The sequence below is a fragment of the Gobio gobio genome (assembly GCF_949357685.1).
Source record: "Gobio gobio genome assembly, chromosome: 14".
NCBI classification, from domain to species: domain Eukaryota; kingdom Metazoa; phylum Chordata; class Actinopteri; order Cypriniformes; family Gobionidae; genus Gobio; species Gobio gobio.
The window spans coordinates 2,285,591-2,305,959 of NC_137107.1; the positions used below are offsets into that span (position 1 = coordinate 2,285,591).

The following is a 20,369-nucleotide window of genomic DNA, read 5'->3' on the forward strand; positions in this document are numbered from 1 at the left end:
GAACTGGGACCACAGTAACAAAGGCCACCATCAGTAACTCGAATCCTGTCCCCCTGCTTAAGCCAGGATATGTCCGGCCCGTCTGAAGTTTGCTAGAGAGCATCTGGATGATCCAGAAGAGGATTGGGAGAATGTCATATGGTCAGATGAAACCAAAATATAACTTTTTGGTAAAAACTCAACTTGTCGTGTTTGGAGGAAAAAGAATGCAGAGTTGCATCTAGTCTAGATTAATCTGTCGATTATTTTTTTGATTAATTGGGTTAAAAAAAAAAAAGCATTAATTTCCAATCCTTTATTCAAAAACAGAACTGACAGTGCAAATTCACAGTGCAAAAAAATCTTCAGAAAGTGCACAGGTTGCTACAATAAATCTATAAATCTTTAATAAAGAAAAATACTAATCAGAAAGTTAGAATTTGTTCTCTACACTACACTCAGACGCACACACTTACAAACTAAATTTAATAGGTTTAGTTAAATTGTAATGCATTAAGAATTTCTCTAAAATGTCCAAACCCATTATATCCTCCTGGAGAAAACATCTACTGTATTAACCTATTAATATGAATGATATTAAAGTTTAAACATGCAATCCAGACACAGATTTAACTGCAGTGACATATAAACTAATATTATGTAACAATTAAATAAAACTCCTCCCCCTAAAGAAGAACACTGTCTTATTTTCAATGAATGATATGCATTCTTTATAACAACTTTCATACAACATTCCTTATAGATTAAATACGTATTAAATAATTAATGTATAATAAATATAATGAATCCTTATTAAAACTAAAGAGGGGATTTTCTTTTGTTGTTTGATTAATATTAAGAGCACAAATGTTAGCAGGTTAATGGACTGCTGTCACTTTAAGACTGAATGCTGACTGAAAATGACAATAGATATTAGTCATAGTTTGTGTCATGCAAAGATGGTTTTGATTTTTGTCTGTGAAAAATGTTGTTGATTAAAATATATACATATTTGTCAACGAAATTAACATAGCAACAGATTGAAAAATGAATGGGCCAAAAAAGGCAAGTGAATAAAAACATGTCTTTAGTCTTTAAACTATACCACCTCTGCTTTGCTACTGTTATTAGCAAGCTAATGCTAACTCGTCACGCTGGTCAAGCTGGATAACGAGTAAACACCAGAAGAGCGACTGGAGCGACGGCACACTCCTCACTTCCAAGCGGAACAAAAGTGGGATTTTGTAGTGAATCAAAATCTAAATGAATCAAAAGTGCCCCTCTCAGACAAATATCAATGATAATATCGCGGTCAATAAAGCTAAATAAATGTGATTATTATAACATGACAATGTTTACAATAGTATAACGAACGGCTCAAAAGTCGGACAATTTCTGTTGAGGCGTTGCCATGACGCGTTGCTATGGGTTGACAGCTGATTTTCCACTGTTCGGAAGCGGCTCTCGAGCCAAATATGGTCCTTTCAGAGAGTGTGTGGACTTACGGGAAAAAATAAACCAATTTTTTTTTTTAATCCATAATCAGAGCTAATGTGTTGATTTAATTACAAATCTATATATGATATATTTTAAAGTATTACACAATTCACCAATGCCCGTTTGTCATGTATATACACCAACCAATCGTGATCTGGCAAAGCAAGGTCAAATTCCATTGGGCGATGTGAAGCGGTAATTTTCTGTTCTTATTCATAAATCTTTTGAAAATTACATGGACAGACGAACTAACGTTTGTGGAACAATTTCCTGCGGTTTGGCTCATTTTATAAATTGCATCACTGACAAAATGGATTTTAACTGACAACAAACAAAACCACAGCAGCAGCAAACGTGGCATTAATGGTAAGTAGAGTTAAATTCACTTGTATTTATGTATATTGATACACCGTTTACTATTTCATGAAACTATCAAAGTTAACAAAACCCAAGTGCCAGCGGCTCCTACAGGCCTGTTATGTGAAGTGTAGACTGGAGAAATGGTGACGTGAAAGGACTTTATTATACTATATTTGAATATTATGCAGCATTATGAAAGAAGTCTCTTATGTTCATCAAGCCTGCATTTATTTGATAAAAAACAGCAATATTGCGAAATATATTAAAATAATAGTTTTCTATTTTAAAATGATTTAAAATATAATTTATTCCTGTGATCACAGCTGGATTTTCAGCATCATTACTCCACTCTTCAGTGTCACATGATCATTCAGAAATCATTCTAATATGAGGATTTAATGTCAATGATGGAAACTGTGATACTCTTTCAAGATTCTTTGATAAATAAAAAGTTAAAAAGAATATAATGTAATAATATTTCACAATATTAGGCTACTGTTTTTTTCTGTATTTTTGATTAAATAAATGCATGCTTGATGAGCATATATATATATATATATATATCGTTTTTTTTTTTTTTGCCCCTTTACATTTGAGCCCCTGCCCCTGAAGAGCTCTCAGCACGGCCCTGCAGAGATGTTTTGGTTTCAGGTGCTGAAGCATCACTGTGGTGCTGCCGTGCCATGTCGCGTCGCTTTTGCTGCAATTAACACACTTTTTCGATTTATTAAATGGCGCTTTTCGACTGGTCTGGCTTAATCTGCTTTTCCGCTGCGTGGTATGACGGGTACAGCACGGCTCGGTTTGAAGCATTATGAATCAGTGGTTCAGAGCGTTATGAATCAGTGAGTCGAATCAGTGGTTCAGAGCGTTATGAATCAGTGAGTCGATTCAGCAGTTTGGATCGCCAAATTTCAGCAGTTTGACACGCGATCCGAATCATGATTCGACTCACTGATTCATAACGCTCTGAACCGCTGAATCGACTCACTGATTCATAACGCTCTGAACCGCTGAATCGACTCACTGATTCATAACGCTCTGAACTGCTGAATCGACTCACTGATTCATAACGCTATGAACTGCTGAATCGATTCACTGATTCATAACGCTCTGAACCGCTGAATCGACTCACTGATTCATAACGCTCTGAACCGCTGAATCGACTCACTGATTCATAACGCTCTGAACCGCTGAATCGACTCACTGATTCATAACGCTCTGAACTGCTGAATCGACTCACTGATTCATAACGCTCTGAACCGCTGAATCGACTCACTGATTCATAACGCTCTGAACTGCTGAATCGACTCACTGATTCATAACGCTCTGAACTGCTGAATCGACTCACTGATTCATAACGCTCTGAACTGCTGAATCGATTCACTGATTCATAACGCTCTGAACCGCTGAATCGACTCACTGATTCATAACGCTCTGAACCGCTGAATCGACTCACTGATTCATAACGCTCTGAACCGCTGAATCGACTCACTGATTCATAACGCTCTGAACTGCTGAATCGACTCACTGATTCATAACGCTCTGAACCGCTGAATCGACTCACTGATTCATAACGCTCTGAACCGCTGAATCGATTCACTGATTCATAACGCTCTGAACCACTGAATCGATTCACTGATTCATAACGCTCTGAACCGCTGAATCGACTCACTGATTCATAACGCTCTGAAGCTTCATGAGGCCGTGTTTTGAAATCGTCATCACTATACAAGTCGTTATTTAGGGTTTTTTGTGCACAAAAACTATTCTCGTCTTCATAAAGTTATTGTAGAGCCGCTGTAGTGAGATGGACTTTGTAACTTTAGTCTTTAGTGTCTTTTAAGGGTCTTGAGAGTGTAAAGTTGAGCCAATGGAGGCCTTTCAGAGCATCAGATTTACACTAAAATATCTTCATTTGTGTCTGAAGATGAACGGAGGTCTGACGGGTGTCCAACCACATGAGGCTCAGTCATTAATCACACAATTTACAGTTTTGGGTGAACTAACCCTTTAAGAAAAGGAAGATGTGTTCTGAGTTTTGCCGACCGGATATGGCTTAAGTTTAATCTCTCCACTAGCTCTGCTTCAGCTCGGCTGCTCTGGTTGGTTGTAGCTCTGAAAGACAAGCGTTTGTCCCGCCCCTCAGATTGAGCCCTGCCAATGGTGTTCCCAGAACCAACATCTTGATGTACGTCAGGCTAAGGCTAACACAAACCTGGAATTGCGAATTAAGGCACATTTCTGACTTAGTTTCCATTATATCTTGCACATTTGTCTTGGCCGTAATTTTATAACTCGCTACTCTGACCTTTTTATCCCTCAGAAATAAACTTGAATTTGTGAGGGGGAGAAAAACAGAATAGATATATACCTGCAATTCTTGTGACTTTATTGGTGTGTAAAGGAAGTGTGATTGTAGTGGTGTTTGGAGAGCGTCCACTGGTCCTGGAGCTGTTTCCCAGTGTTCCCACTGAAGGAAGTCCCTCGTGTGTGTGACCTGTGGAGAAGAATCCACGCTCACTGCACTCAGAAACACACGCTAACGGCTCATAGAAAAGCTCAACAGCTGATTTAAGGTTTTTGGGCATTTTAAACTTTTTTTGTTTGTTTATTAAAAGCAAAATTACAAATCACACTAATAGCAAATCACATCTGCCTGTAATTCAGATGAAGTGTTATGATACAAGATTTGGTTCAAGTATTTTACAGTTTCCATTGTTCTTCTGTCAATAAGCCGAATATACACGAGTCGTGGTGATAAAGTATTAACAGTTTTAATGGATCACGTACAGTTAATCATATGGCTTTATGAATGATTTCGCCTGTAATCCGAGCACGTCATGAACTCGCACACTGGGCCGTTTAGTTGAATAAAAGCTTTAATTATAATCAAGCTACTCTGGATGAAGGGGAAAACTGCTAAATGTTAATTACGAAATCAAATTTAAATCCAAATATTACCAGCGAGAGCAAGACATTTTAGCAAACAAATGGGTATGTGGCAGCCAAATTGGAAGTGAAATCCCATAAATTAGATATTGCTTATGATCCAAATGCGTCTCTCATAATCAAAAGGTTTGCCTTTCTTCACATGATTCCAGTTGAAACCCTGAGGTCAGTTTCCCTTTAGGTCAGACCGACATTCCGTGTGGATGAAGAAAAGCAAGGGGTGATACTAAAACATACCCATAACAACTGAAAACGCATTAGGGCGAGCATAAAAAAGGTCAACACGTAAGGCAAATATATCTCTATAAACAATAAATGACACGTACAGCCAGGCGGTGTAATGTCTCTTAATTTCTTGAATTCATATGTACACTAGGATTAACACTCTGGGGATGACTCCCGATCCGCAGGAGCGATGGGCGGCACAGGTCTCAGATCAGAGCGGAGGAATGATTCGTCCATGTGACCGCTGAAGGTAGAGAGTCGTCTTCTGTAACAGAAAGCAAGCGAGAGGATTTGGCAGCGGGACATTAGTGTCACAGTGATGGCCAAGCTAACGGTGCGACCCTCCCCAAAGTTATTTGCTATAGAGTTTAGCATCCACCCCGGAAACACAGGAAATCATCATCATCATCATCATCATCATCTCGCTCAAACAACTGCAGATCTACGGTATTCGCATCATCTCATCCAGTACCTAGTCTAGTCAAGAGCAATCTTATCATCGTTCAACACAATCGTTACGCTCTACAAGGAAAGAAAAAAAAAAAAGGTGGAATCACGCGTCGCTCAACCTGGCGAGTCCACGGAGGATATAAAGCAGAAAGATTCAACTAAAGCCTTGTGTACCCCAATGATACAACAGGAATAAAACCTCAAAGTCTTGAATAAAACAAAGAATGGAAGATTCTCGTGCCCTCTGCTGTCCTGATGCACAGATGTTGTGAACGAGGGGAAGATGGAAGAGCCGTGATTGGACGATCGTGAGCCAGTGGTTGGCCAGCTGTTGTTGTCATGCGTGTGTGGGCGCTCTGAGCCGCTCATTTCGGGGGCTTGCCGTCCGCCGCTCGCTGGCCGGGGTTTTTGGCATCATCTCTGGTGGGCGGAGCTCCGGCGGGGAGGGCGGGGCCTGGAGCGGCCTGGGTTCGGCTGGACTGCTGGGAGGGATGGCGACGACGGCCATCGCCGCTGGAAGAGTGTCTCTTACGCCCACCTTCCTCCATGGGCGGCTGAGGGGCAGAAATAACATGATTTAGCACTTCACCTTCATTTATGGGTCACACTCAGGACCATCAGGTCAAAAATGACCCGGAGGGCGGGATTAAGATAAAAAAGATTTGAGCAAAATCAATTAAATATATTTTTGTTCAATAATATTTTGTCTTTTCTTTTTTGTTGTTTTGAGATCATTTTATGATTTAAAATGAATATTTATCAAGCGGCTCCTCCCGCAGTTTCTCTTGAAGCCAATACGGAAGTGCCTCAAACTGCAGTTCATCGACTGGCCGCTAGGGACAGGATCCAGAAGGGAGCAGAATCTCATTGAGCCCCATGTTAAAATGGCCAACATTAGAGCAGAATAAAACATGTTTACAGCCTGGTACAAATTGTGCTTTTGGTCTATACGGCTCATTTTGCCCTTCATGACGACTGTGAGGGGGGTGAATTTTTTTACAACTCATTCGTTTACATTATATAAAGCCTTAAAATTCTGCATAATTAAGGGTGTGGCCATTTTGAGTGACAGGTGGATAGCCATTTATCTGCTGTCTGTTAGTCATCGTGTCACTTAAGCTCCGCCCACGTCCCGCCCTTTTGCCCATTTTCCAAGATGGCTCGTCCCTACTTTGCGCTTCAGAACAGCTCATCAGAATCCTATGGGTGACGTCACGGACACTACGTCCATATTTTTTTACAGTCTATGATATTTATGCAATAATTATGACCCATTTTTTCCCATTGAATATAATACAAAATGTATATATATATATAAAATTGTTTTTTTATTTTTATTAAAGTCAAGTCAACTTTATTTATATAGCGCTTTTAACAATGTAGATTGTTTCAAAGCAGCTTTACAGTGTTAAACAGGAAAATAATGCAGCATAATTTTATTCAGCTGTATAGCCATTCTGGAAAAAACGCTGATGTCATCAATAAAGCTGGATTTCATTTTAGAGTCAAGCCTAGGCCTCATGAAAGCAATTTTTAAATGAGATGGTGCCATCCGGTGGACACACGGAGCATTTTTACCACACAATAGCACATTTTTACCACTATAGTGGATCTTGCGTTTTATAAACAAAAATTAAAAATCGTAGCTTCATTGGAATGGTCTGAAACTTTCAAGAGTGCAAAACAGACCAAAAAAAAAAACACACACACAAACTTATACACACAAAAACACACACACACACAAATGAACACGTGCCATTCCAAAAGCTAATTGTGTTTTTGTGTGTATAAGTGTGTGTGTGTGTGTGTGTGTGTGTGTGTGTTTTTTTTTGGTCTGTTTTGCACTCTTGATGTTTTAGAGATCTTCACTGTTGAGTTTTTTTTTCTGCATTCTGGCTGATTTGCAGATTGTATGCACAAAAAAACTCTGTATTTTCATATTTTTGCCAATTTCCCATTAATTTCCTATGGGGATCATTTTGTGAATATTTGTTTTTTTACGACCACTTAGACTTTTCAAATCCTGTCCCCAATTTTTTGGGGTGTTCATATACCAAGTACCAATAAAGTCACCGATGAATCTACGATTTTTTTATTTTTTATTATAAAACGCATTTTTGACCCGAAGTACGAGGGTTAATAAAGAGAAAGAAAGTAGCTTAGCAGGGCTTGTTTTTGTTCACGTCTCTCAGGCCGTTCTCAGCTGGTGTTCAGAAGCGCTTCGGTGGATCAGATCAGAAGTGGACGACACTAAATACAGCTGAAACGGGTCTGAGCTCGTCCTCTTCCAGAGCTGGTCAAACACATGAGCGAATTGCTTTCCTAGTGTAGACGCTAGGGGTGTAACGATACTAAACTCAATATTTTAAGCCAAAATAAAAGAGGAGACGATTTATTACCAAGTGAAAGTGATATATTTACACAGTTCTTGTGTAAACAGTAATTAGATGCAGTTTATATATATCTTGGCAGACACACACTATTTTCACCTCAGTGTTGCTGTACATTAACAGGATGCAATAATAACAGTGTAAATTATTATATTTATTAATATTATTAAATTGATGCAGCCATTACAATAAATGCCCTCCCTACACAGACCCTACCAAATCAATGCTTTAATTATTATTAAACATTTCGTTAGGCACTTTATTTCCACTTTTAGAATATTGTATTCATTTTTATTGAAAGTAAAAGCCTTTGTGATGTGATATGTGATGGGAAAAAGGAGAAGAGCGAGCTCCGCAAAAGGCGGATTCAAACCCGAGTCGATCACATCAAAAACCCAGATCTTTAAGCCTAATGGTGCGCTCACACCAGACGGGAATGAAGCATTGCATTGATTTAACATGTAAATCACTCACTCAAAGACGCAAATAGACATTCTGCGGCGCGATTCATGCGAATGAGGTGAGTTGAAAAATATGAACTTTGGTGGATATTCGCGTTAACCAATCAGGAGCTTGTTCTACTAGTGACAACAATGAGGACACAATCATATGTGGATACCCGGAGCTGTCGACACATCTTCATACTTTATAGAAACAGGAATAAAAGGATCTTGCCTGGAATAAAGTGAGTGAGGAGGTGGGTCAGTCTGGAGAGCTGCTCTTTACTCAGTTTGAGCTCTACATAGAGTGAGTTCAGGGGGATTGGGACACATTTAGCCATTGAGATGACTTGGAGAAAGTGTCCCAATCCCCCTGAATACACACTATTGAGACTACAAGCTAGCTAAAGCCGGCACATTGAGCTTATTCGCCGTATTTTAAAACAATCATGTCAGCCATTTCACAACGAGACGAGCCGCTGGCAGAAGCCCCGCCCATGAGGCGAACTCACGTCTGTTGTGAAGCGAATGAAGCGAGGAAACTCAACATTTTTGTAAATCTTGTTTGGCCCCAGGCACTGTTAGGCGGAGCTAGTGGCACACTATTTGCACAGTGTAAATAGACACTAGCTATGTTTCCAGCCACCAATTTATGCGCATTTTGGGATATCACACAAAAAAATGCTGAATGGAAACGCCAAGATGCGTATAAATTCTATAAATGCGCATAAAAAACGTATGCAATCGTTTGAGTCGGATACATTTTCTATCCGATACGAAAACATACGCATAAATTACGATGGAAACGCATTACCGAATAAATTCCTTGACGCGCATAAAGAAAATCATGTGACTTTCGCGCTGTAGCAGCATAACTGCACTAACCAGCGACAAATCTAGTTTGCACAGCATCTGAAATGTGTTTTGGTCTTTCAGAAGTCAAAGATGATCGGTATATTTCCCTCTTACACGACTGCGTTCCCAAACCGCACATCTGCCTCTGAAAGCATGACAACACGTTTATTGAGACGCAAATCATTTATTATATATGAAAATGATTATATCTGGAGGCTTCTCCTATGTTTTAGTGGTAGTTTATCAGGAAGTGACTATGATTATGTTCTCTTCGACTCACTGCATGGAAACGGTGCTTTATTCGCAAATGTTTTATGCGATATTGCATTTTTGCGCATAAATTATATTCGCAACTTGGGATGGAAACATAGTTATATTACTATCAGGACACACAGATAATCCCCATTGCATTATATACAGTCGTGTATGCCATGGTCTGTCTGAATACTCGATTCTGATTGGCTGGAAGGTGTGCAATAAAATCGTTTAATGCACTTGTAGTCGTGGATTATCCCTTACTTAATGTAGTAATGTCACTAAAACTCCTTAAAAGGTTCATTGTTTTCCTCATGCTCACACACACTCTCCTGCTATTAATGCACCATAGAATAAACCATCTGAAACCTTTGAATTATCACACTACTAAAACTACATGTGATCTGGCGATTGAAATGTTTGCTTCCACCTTGAGGAGTGTGTGTGTGCTTCAGACGATCAATGCAATCAGTCACAGATCTAATCGCAGGAGAGTGTGTCAACATGACCGTTCCCAAACTGTAAATGTTTAATTCTGCATTTACTCATGTGTTTCCGCACCTCATGTTCAAGCATCTGAACGTCTGTGTTTACCACAGTAAACCTGTTCATCATATAAAGCCATGTCTCTTCAGAACACTTGGGTTTGGATTAGACACTCGATTAGTTATTTTTATGATGCCTTTATGACATTTATTGGATCGTTTAAGTTTGAGAGGAATGGACTTTAAAATTGAGGGACAGAAATCTCTTGAAAAATATCTTCACATAGGTTTGAAGCGACATGATGACAATGATGCAATGTGCATTATGACATAAACCATGTAGATCTCATGCTTGAAAAGGACACCTGAAAGAGGAAAGCACTCACATCCACTCTGAAGTCTTCCAGACGCTTGAACTTGCTTAAATGCACCTGCAGCTTGGGGTCGATCTCCATGTTCTTTGTTTTCGAGTATTTAAGAAAAGCCCAGAACTTCTCGAGTCCATACAGCTGGCCTGTCAGGGCGCATCAAGGGGAATTAAACAAGAGCTCCACACAGATTTCAGAAATGCATCTGCTGTTAGCAAAGACAGACCTGCTTCATAGTCTTTAACGGTCTCCTCTTGAAAATCTTTAAATATGTCCGGCCTGAACTTCCTCTCAAGTCCATAGCTGTAGAACCTGAAGAGACACTCCAGACCATACCTGAGAAACACAACACAGTCAATTCAGAACATCCATGACCACGTGTGAAAACAAAAGACCACATTAAGAATGATTAATCACGCCCTCTTTGTGTCATTAACTGCGATGAATCACAGCCTCTTTGTGCAATTAATTGCGATTATTCATACCCACCTTTATGCAATTAATTGCGGTTAAATTACACCCCACTCTGTTTAATTATTTGTGGTTAAATGACACCCCCTTCTGTGCAATTAATTGCAATTATCACGCCCACCTGTGCAATTAATTGCGATTAATCACACCCCCCTGTGCAATTAATTGCAATTATCACGCCCACCTGTGCAATTAATTGCAATTATCACGCCCACCTGTGCAATTAATTGCAATTATCACGCCCACCTGTGCAATTAATTGCGATTAATCACACCCCCCTGTGCAATTAATTGCAATTATCACGCCCACCTGTGCAATTAATTGCAATTATCACGCCCACCTGTGCAATTAATTGCAATTATCACGCCCACCTGTGCAATTAATTGCGATTAAATTACACCCCCTTCTTTGCGATTAATCATACCACCTCTGTGCAATTAATTGCGATTAATCACGCCCACCTGTGCAATTGATTGAGATTAATCACGCCCACTTGTGCAATTGATTGCGATTAATCACGCCCGCCTGTGCAATTGATTGGGATTAATCACGCCCGCCTGTGCAATTGATTGCAATTAATCACGCCCACCTGTGCAATTAATTGCGATTAATCACACCCCCCTGTGCAATTAATTGCAATTATCACGCCCACCTGTGCAATTGATTGCGATTAATCACGCCCACTTGTGCAATTGATTGGGATTAATCACGCCCACCTGTGCAATTGATTGCGATTAATCACGCCCACTTGTGCAATTGATTGCGATTAATCACGCCCGCCTGTGCAATTGATTGCGATTAATCATACCACCTCTGTGCAATTAATTGCGATTAGTCACACCCACCTTTGTGCAATTAATTGCGGTTAAATTACCCCCCTCTTCTGTGCAATTAATTTAATTTATTAATCTGCTTAATTAGGTTTAAATAGCACCCTCTTTGTGTGGTTAATTGTGATTCATCACCTTGCAATTAAAATCGCACCCTCTTTTGGTGTAAAGGTAAATTTAGGGGTCCATATAGTTCATACATTTATGCACACACACACAAAAAAAACCTTAAAGAACAAAACCTTTCCAAATTCACTGTTTATAGTATGTGTAGAGTGCAACAGCAAATAGCTTGTTTACATTTTAGACGAGTCAAGTTGCGATACCAAACAGGAGCTCCTAAAAACATCCGCCCTGACCTGACAGCACACACCTACTACAGTATGTCCATTCAGAATTACTAAACATGACAAAATCAAAACATCCGGAATATGTGTGGAAATGACGTGAATGCACTGAAGTGTGTGCATTGAGAACGCACATAACCTAGTTTGTTTGCGCATCAACACAGACTCGCGCGTGCTTACTGTACGACTCCTGTACGTCAATATCCTTGATTACAATTACTTGACTAGAGAGATGCTGGGCTGCTTTACCCAGCTGAGAAGAGCAGTTTGTGCATCATCTGGCCACACAGATAATAACTCCTGTTCAAAGAATCTTTTCATACCTGTATCCTTCCTTCCCATCCTCCACCACCAGCTGTCGGAATTCCTCGTACATCTTTCTGTTGAAGTGATCCCGCAGGAAGAAGGACCAGAAGCGAAACAACGTGTTCATTTCCTGAGACTGGCCGATGCCCAGCCGCTTCCGCTCTGCAGGGAGAGAGAGGCAGGTGATTAGGAGGGGTCAGAGGTCACAGGACGGCCTGCGGCTGCTGGGGAACCCACCGTTGAGGCAGCGTCGCCGGTACTTGTGGTAGACGTGTTGCGTGAAGCCGTTCTCCTTCAGTAACTCGTGCGAGGGATGCTGGAACTTGGGAAGAGACTGAGGTGTGCAGCCGAAGTTCCCCATCGCTGTGGTGCCTTCAGACGGACTGGCGGTCGAGCTAAGAGAAGAAGACAGAAGTGATCATCCTCCACTCGAAAGGTGAAGACGCACACATAGGGGTCAGCTTACATGCAGGAACACACTTCCGTTCAACGGCTCGGTCCTGCGCATCACAAATACTGCAAATATTGCTAAATATTATTACCATTTCTATGTGAATATAGTTAAGTGTGATAAAAGCTGAATTCTTCAGTGTCCAATTACACCCCCTTCTGTGCAATTAATTGCGATTAATCACGGCCACCTTTGTGCAATCAATTGCGGTTAATCACACCCCCTTCTGTGCAATTAATTGCGATTAATCACAGCCTCTTTGTGCAATTAATCACAGTCTCTGTGCAATTAATTGCGATTAATCACGGCCACCTTTGTGCAATCAATTGCGGTTAATCACACCCCCTTCTGTGCAATTAATTGCGATTAATCACAGCCTCTTTGTGCAATTAATCACAGTCTCTGTGCAATTAATTGCGATTAATCAGCCTCTTTGTGCAATTAATTGCGATTAATCACGCCCACCTTTGTGCTATCAATTGTGGTTAATCACAGCCTCTTTGTGCAATTAATTGCGCTTAATCACAGCCTCTTTGTGCAATTACTTGCGATTAATCTACCCACCTTTGTACTATCAATTGTGGTTAATCACACCCCCTTCTGTGCAATTAATCACAGCCTCTTTGTGCAATTAGTTGCGATTAATCACAGTCTCTGTGCAATTAAATCACAGCCATGCCATTGTGATTAATCACAGCCTCTGTGCAATTAGTTGCGATTAATCAGTCTCTTCGTGCAATTAAATCACACCTGTGTCATTAATTGCAATTAATCACGGCCTCTGTAATTGATTGCGATTAATCACGGCCACCGTTGTGCAATTAATTGCGATTAATCGCGTCCACCTTTGTGCGGTTAATTGCGATTAAACACGGCCACCTTTTTTGATTAATTGCGATTAATCACAGTCTCTGCGTGCAATTAAATCAAAGCTGTGCCATTATTTGTGATTAATCACAGCCTCTGTGCAATTAATTACAGTCTCTTTGGGCAATTAAATCACACCCGTGCCATTAATTGCAATTAATCACGGCCACCTTTGTGCAATTGCTTGCGATTAATCACGCCCCCTTCTGTGCAATTAATCACAGCCTCTTTGGGCAATTAAATCACCCTGTGCCATTAATTGCAATTAATACGGCCTCTGTGCAATTAATTGCGATTATTCACGACCACCTTTGTGCAATTAATTGCGGTTAAATCGTACCCCCTCTGTGCCATTAACTGTGATTAATCACGGCCTCTGTGCAAATAGTTGCGATTAATCACGCCCACTTTTGTGCAGTAAATAAAAGCTGAAGTCTTCAGTGTCACATGACCCTTCACTAATCATTCTCATATGATTTATGATTATCAAAACAGTCGTGCAATACATTTTTTCAGAATACTTTAATGAATAGAACGTTCATTTATTTGAAATATAATCTTTTGTAACATTATAAATGAAATTATAAAATGGGATAAGGGATGTAACGATCAAGCTTTTTTTATTTTTTACCTCGATCCAATCCCAGTCATTGAATATTGAGTATCTGCCGATATCGAGTCCCGATCCGATACGTGTATTTTCCTAGCGCTTGACGCACACTTCAAGTACAATAAAGTTATAAAAAAATCAATATAATGCCTAGAGGGATGTGCAGAGTTTCTCAGGGGGTCAAATGTAAAGCAGGGGCATCTAGTGATTTAAACTACTGTATTCAGCTGGGCTCCGGACGCTCACCTGACCGAGGCGGTGCGGGAGCGGTGCTCTCTGGAGTCCATCACCCAGCCCACATGACACTCCATGGGCGGATTGGAGCTGTGCCGCGTCTTCCTCTTGCGAGGGGTCTGAAAGAGGACACAAGTGTGATTGAGACTGAAGTCCAGAGGCCATCTGCAGTGCTGGACCTGGGGCCGGTTCCATGATGGTAGTTTAACAAACTCAGGGTTACAGGATTAGTTTACAGTTGACAAAACCAAACCAATCTATTCAGGCTTTGTTGGTCCCATGAAGCTTTCTCTGTCAACTCAGGCTTTGATCCTGAGTTTAGCTGTGACATCAGTAGAATATTACATGATTGAAAATATTAAATTTACACAGGAAGAAGAAAAGAGCTGTCTATGAAAGTGGACAACTTTAAGAAAAATCTTACTTAGTCAGTGCAAGTTGTGAAGTTAGTTTAGTTGATATATAGAGAGAATTGAACATTTAAACTCATAGTCATTTGTATAGCTTAATTTATTGATTTTAAAGCTTGACCTTTATATAGGCTATTTATATAAATTAACTATGTGCCGATTAATGATTGATTAACTAAAATGATACATGTGTAATTGATTACAGGTATGATAATTACTTAAATTATATCTAAGTCATTCAAAATTATTATTATAATAAATAAGCATTGTTAAAAGCCAGACACTTTAGTCTTTAAAAACCATTTGCTATAGTGACCTTTTGGAGTAGAAACAGGGGGAGTGGCTTTATTGCATCAGAGGCGTGTCACTTTGCTCACAGCTGATTGGTCTAATTTCAGTTTGAGATCTCTTATCCAGAACATAACCTGCCCTGAAGCAGGTTAGCCGGAGCATAAGTTACTATGGAGATGAACACAGCTAAAAGCCAAACCACTTTAATGGCACCTAAAACCCAGGATTAGCACAAACTAAGCTTAAAGGGTTAGTTCACCTAAAAATGTAAATTGTGTCGTAATTTAGGGTTTTTTGCGCACAGAAACTATTCTCATCTTCATAAAGTTATTGTAGAGCCGCTGTAGTGAGATGGACTCTGTAACTTTAGTCTTTAGTGTCTTTTAAGGGTCTTGAGAGTGTAAAGTTGAGCCAATGGAGGCCTTTCAGAGCATCAGATTTACACTAAAATATCTTCATTTGTGTCTGAAGATGAACGGAGGTCTGACGGGTGTCCAACCACATGAGGCTCAGTCATTAATGACACAATTTACAGTTTTGGGTGAACTAACGCTTTAATCATATCTGGCTAGCAGCTAAACCGGCTTCACGGTATCGGCCCCAGAGCTCATACTGACTTTGGCATCGAGGGGCCGGCCCTCCTTCACCACGGGGTAGAAGCGGGGCGTCTGCGCGGGGTCCTTCAGCCGCGGGGTGCGCGGCGTGCGGGGCGTGCGGGCACTGCGGTAGCTGGGCGAGTCAGGCACTGTCGTTGGAAGAGAACGAGCGATGGCCGACGGCTCAGGGGCGCCGAACAGTTTGTTGGCCAAGGCTTCAGTGGGAACTGTGGGAGAGAAAACACTCATGTCATGCAGGAAGCCTTTGATTACTGGATTTATCAATTCTCTATCGTATTGAGGTCACCATCAGCTTAACTTTATGTGTTAGGAACACCAAGACTAACATGTTTATGGGTCAATGGCATGGCATGTATTTGTGTCCGAATTCATTATTTTACTAAAAGAATAAAATACATGTCATATAAAATTGATCTATAATATTTCCTTTATAAGATAATCTTTGAATTTTTTTTTAATCAATTGACTTTGAGTTTCAAAGACCTAAAATGTCAGCAAATTTACATTTAAAAGTATCAATTCCCACTGCAATTGCAAAATTAAGTAAGAAATATAAATGTAAACCAGTATATAATGTATAAAAATAATAAAAATAAGCATAAGTCCTTATGGAAAATTGTGTTCTGAACACATAGAAAAGTGTAAAAAGGCAATACATAGAAAAGAGAAAGGGAATATACTATGTGATATACAATACACATGAATAATTGTAAAATGCATATGTATATTATTTTAAATTAATATATAGTCGCACCACCTGACACATTTTCTGGGTGGTAAAATCAGAAAACTTGTTTAATAATGAATTAATGCGGTCTTAAAAGCTGTAAAACCAATATGAATCAACACCATACCTTTTTAGGACATAATGCATTTTAAAACTCTTTTGCTTAAAATTATTATTTTTCTTATTTGTCATTGACCCTTATATATTATATAATGTTTAAGTGTGTTTGTGTGTGTGTCATGTGCAAATAAATCAGTCATTAAATGGTCAGAATAAAATAAATAAATAAAAAAGTTGCTTATTTGTGTTAACTTATTCGGAAGCAATTTTCAATCAGTTCTATCATATTTAAATCTGCGTGTGATATTTTACTTTTCTAAAGGGCATTTTTATCTTATTAAATGTATGCTTCATCCATCATCTTAAATTTGATCAATAATTTCAATTAGAATAAGACACTATAGGGCTGTTAGCAGTCAAATTAAACCATTTACACCGGAAAATTACAACTGCATTGAATAATCAGGGTTCTCACTCTTTTCCAGCATCATTTTCAATTTTCAGGACTTTTTCAATTTTACTACAGCAAGAATAAAAAGACAGTTTATTGCCATGACTTGACTATAAAATCGGCTTTTAACCTCTTAAACTCAGGGGCCGGATCATGCATATACTTTCAATGTTAAATGTATGTGGCGCTCATATGTGGGTCATTTTGAAAGCTTAGAGTCTCTTCTTTCTGGAGATGTGCATCACTTTGGCTTTTGTTTTACACAAAGTAACTTTTTTTTAATCACTAAATTACTCTGGGACCATTTATGCCTGGATTTGTCCGACCCAAATGTAAAAGCTTCCCATACACACAAACAGTGTCTCTAAACACACAATACTGGTGTCATTTTACAGGAAACCCTCTGAGGTTTCATAAACCACTGCTAAAAGTGATAAACATGCGAGTATATGTTGTCTGAGCTGTAATAACCCCAATCAAAAGCGCTCCTTGATTGTTTGGTTATAAATGCATTGTTGAAAGTGTATATCTCAGGCCCTGTGTGTCATTTTCCAGGACTTTCAATTTTACTTCAGCGAGAATAAAAGACAAGCATCAGTAATATATTGTGCTCTAAGTCTTTAACAGGCAGTTTATTGCCATGACTTAACTATAAAATCCGCTTTTAACCTCAAGCGCTTCTTGATTATTTTGGTTATGAATTCAGTTTTGAAAGGCCCTGTGTTCTAGCACCCTGCAGACAGTTTGGGCTGTTTCCAGGATATCTCCGCAAACACTGGAAAGGAGAATGGGATATTGCATTTATACCACTGTATATGGGGAGACTTGGAGATTTGGGTAGGCGGAAATTACCAAAAAAAAGTTATATTCCTCCCTTCAGATCCATTTGAATAAATCTTGCGCACATGATACAGACTAAACTCTTTTTTCGAGGGAACAGGGTTTCCTGTAAAATGACACCAGTATTGTGTAGTTAGACAGGGTTCCCGCTCTTTTTCAGCAGCCATTTTCCAGTACTTTTTCAATTTTACTACGGCGGGAATAAAAGACAAGGATCATGCCAAATATTGCTTTCTAAATCATGCCAAATATTGCTTTCTAAGTCTTTAAAAGCCGTCCAGTTTATTGCCATTACTTAACAATCCAGCATTTTTCAACATGAGCTCTTCATCACACATTATGACTATGGAAGCTTGTTTACGCCACACAATAGAAAGAAAAGGTCATTGTGACTTTATCTCGCAATTGCGAGTTTATATATTTGTGATATAAACACGAAAATTGTCGCAATTCTTTTTTCCTCAGAATTGGACTTTATAACTTGCAATTGCAGTTTAGATCTCACAATTCTGAGAAAAGAAGTCAGAAGTGCAGGATATAAACTCACAACTGCGCAAAACAGTCAATTGTGAAGAAAAGGTCAGAATTGCGAGTTTATATCACACAATTCTGACTATATCTTGCAATTCTGACTTTATAACACACAAATGTGACTTTATATCGAAATGATGTGATTAGTTAGCAGCTCACGAGTTAACATTCACTGCATACATTTGAGCAGTTATAGCATTAGCTATTAAACGTCATTATTCAAAAATACTACTCACACGCATCAAACTCAGCATTCCTGAACATGTGCTTTCTGCAGCTAGCGCTAATTGTTTGGGCCAGTGATAAACTCTTTATACTCGGCTAAAGTAATAACTATTTTTTAAAGAATTTTCCCAGATTTTCCAGGACATTTTACATTTTCTCTTATTTTCCATGTGTTTTCCAGGACGAGTGGGAGCCCTGCTAGAGAACCCAATCCTAGTAACTGGGGTATTGTTTTTCCCAGTAACCCACTCTCTGGCTAAGTGTGTGTCCTGTGGTGTGGAGGTCAAACTCACTCTGCTGGGGTCGGGGTGGGCCTGGAGGAACCTCCTGGTTGGGGTCAACGGGCGGCTCAGGGGTCAGGCAGTCGAACTGCTCTCTGCTGATCAGGTGCACTTTCTTGAAGTTCTCCACCTCTTGCTGTTGTGACAACAAGACAACATTTACAACATTTACAACATTTACAAGCACATGCCATCAAAACAATCCCTCCCTCAAGCAGGACAGCACAAATCACCAATGCTACGACTGACCTGCGAGCCGTGAAGATCCATGAGCCCCGGCGCTGCCGCTCAAACAGCACTCAAGCTAACGCTAGCTGGCTTTAACTGGACGCCGCACAAAGAGCGCCACACAAAAGACCACAACAAACACTCCTGCCATGTCCAGAAACACACACTCTCACCGCCCATGAGAAGAAAAGCAGAGCGGGAGAATGGACACACACCCAGAATCTGGCAGAATTAAACTCATGACAGCCAACACAATGAACACACACACACACACACACACACACACATCAGTCCAGCGACTCAAAACCGCTCAAAACTCATCAATGGACACATTTCTGCCACGTCACATGACTAAGATATTTCAGAAACACTGAAGGAATGCTCTCAATGCATTTTTAATTATAGATTTGGCAGCGTTTCAACCAATTCACTCTTCTAACAACGTCCCCGTGAAACAAAACTGACTGTGTTTATCATTATAGTGTTAATAATCATGAATCAGAGATGACGAGGGCGGGGCCATCTGTCACTCACACGAGATCCACCAATAGCAAACCACCACCATCCAATCAGTCCCCCACAGACACACTCAAGCCCCGCCTACATTTGTTCTTGTTTGAGAGGCGATTCACTCGATATACGGCACAATTGATCGGTAAGCCCCTCCCCTTGAACGCAGATGAGCCAATGGCAGTTGAGTATCAGTTGCGCTGTGACCGGAACTCGGACATCTTTAGAGAAACACTGGAAAATCCGGTTTGATGGTGTTTATGCTACAAAAATGCTCAAATGTCTTCCCTGAGGTCCTGTAACACTGACTCCAGGGATCCTGAGAGGATTTTCTGTTTGTCAAACTCTCGTTAAGTTACGATTAAAGTCCCTGCTAACATACAAACCGAAATAACGAACTGTTCTCACGTCATGTGACGGTGTAGGTCAAAAACACATTTCAGTGCCTCTCCAGATTAAACTGGTTATATGCAAATTATTTTAATTTGAGATATGTTTACGGTCTACATTATCTGTCCTACTAAGGAGGACTCCTATTGTGATGGGTATTATAGTCCCAAAGGAAGAGCTCGCACGCAGTTTATCGGAGTTGTTTACCAGTTATTAAAGGGATAGTTCAGCCAGAAATGAAGATTAGCCCATGATTTCCTCTCCCTCAGCTCATCTGAGGTGTGTGTGACATTCTTCTCTGAGACGAATAAAATCTGATTATATTACAGCAGTCCAGGCTAATCCAAGCATTAGAATAGCAGTAATAGTTGCTCTGTTTTTGAAGTCCATAAAAAGTGCATCTGTGCGTCATATAACTGCTCCAGCGGCTCTGGGG

At 39.9% G+C, this 20,369-nt stretch overlaps 1 protein-coding gene across 3 annotated transcripts in view; it reads right to left on the minus strand.

Moving 5' to 3' along the window:
- Nucleotides 1-4,411: 4,411 nt before the first annotated feature.
- larp1 (La ribonucleoprotein 1, translational regulator) overlaps nucleotides 4,412-20,369 on the minus strand; it is a 44,598-nt gene continuing 28,640 nt past the window's right edge. For 2 of the 3 annotated variants that reach the window (XM_079834201.1, XM_079834202.1), the window contains exons 12-19: nucleotides 18,818-18,941; nucleotides 15,691-15,896; nucleotides 14,385-14,491; nucleotides 12,448-12,605; nucleotides 12,228-12,372; nucleotides 10,483-10,592; nucleotides 10,275-10,402; nucleotides 4,412-6,017 (exon numbers count right to left, since the gene is read on the minus strand). In XM_079834201.1, the coding sequence (XP_079690327.1) occupies nucleotides 5,829-6,017; nucleotides 10,275-10,402; nucleotides 10,483-10,592; nucleotides 12,228-12,372; nucleotides 12,448-12,605; nucleotides 14,385-14,491; nucleotides 15,691-15,896; nucleotides 18,818-18,941 (1,167 nt within the window). In that variant the 3' untranslated portion in view covers nucleotides 4,412-5,828. The remainder of the gene's footprint in view (nucleotides 6,018-10,274; nucleotides 10,403-10,482; nucleotides 10,593-12,227; nucleotides 12,373-12,447; nucleotides 12,606-14,384; nucleotides 14,492-15,690; nucleotides 15,897-18,817; nucleotides 18,942-20,369) is intronic. The other variant, XM_079834200.1, reaches the window with a different exon arrangement.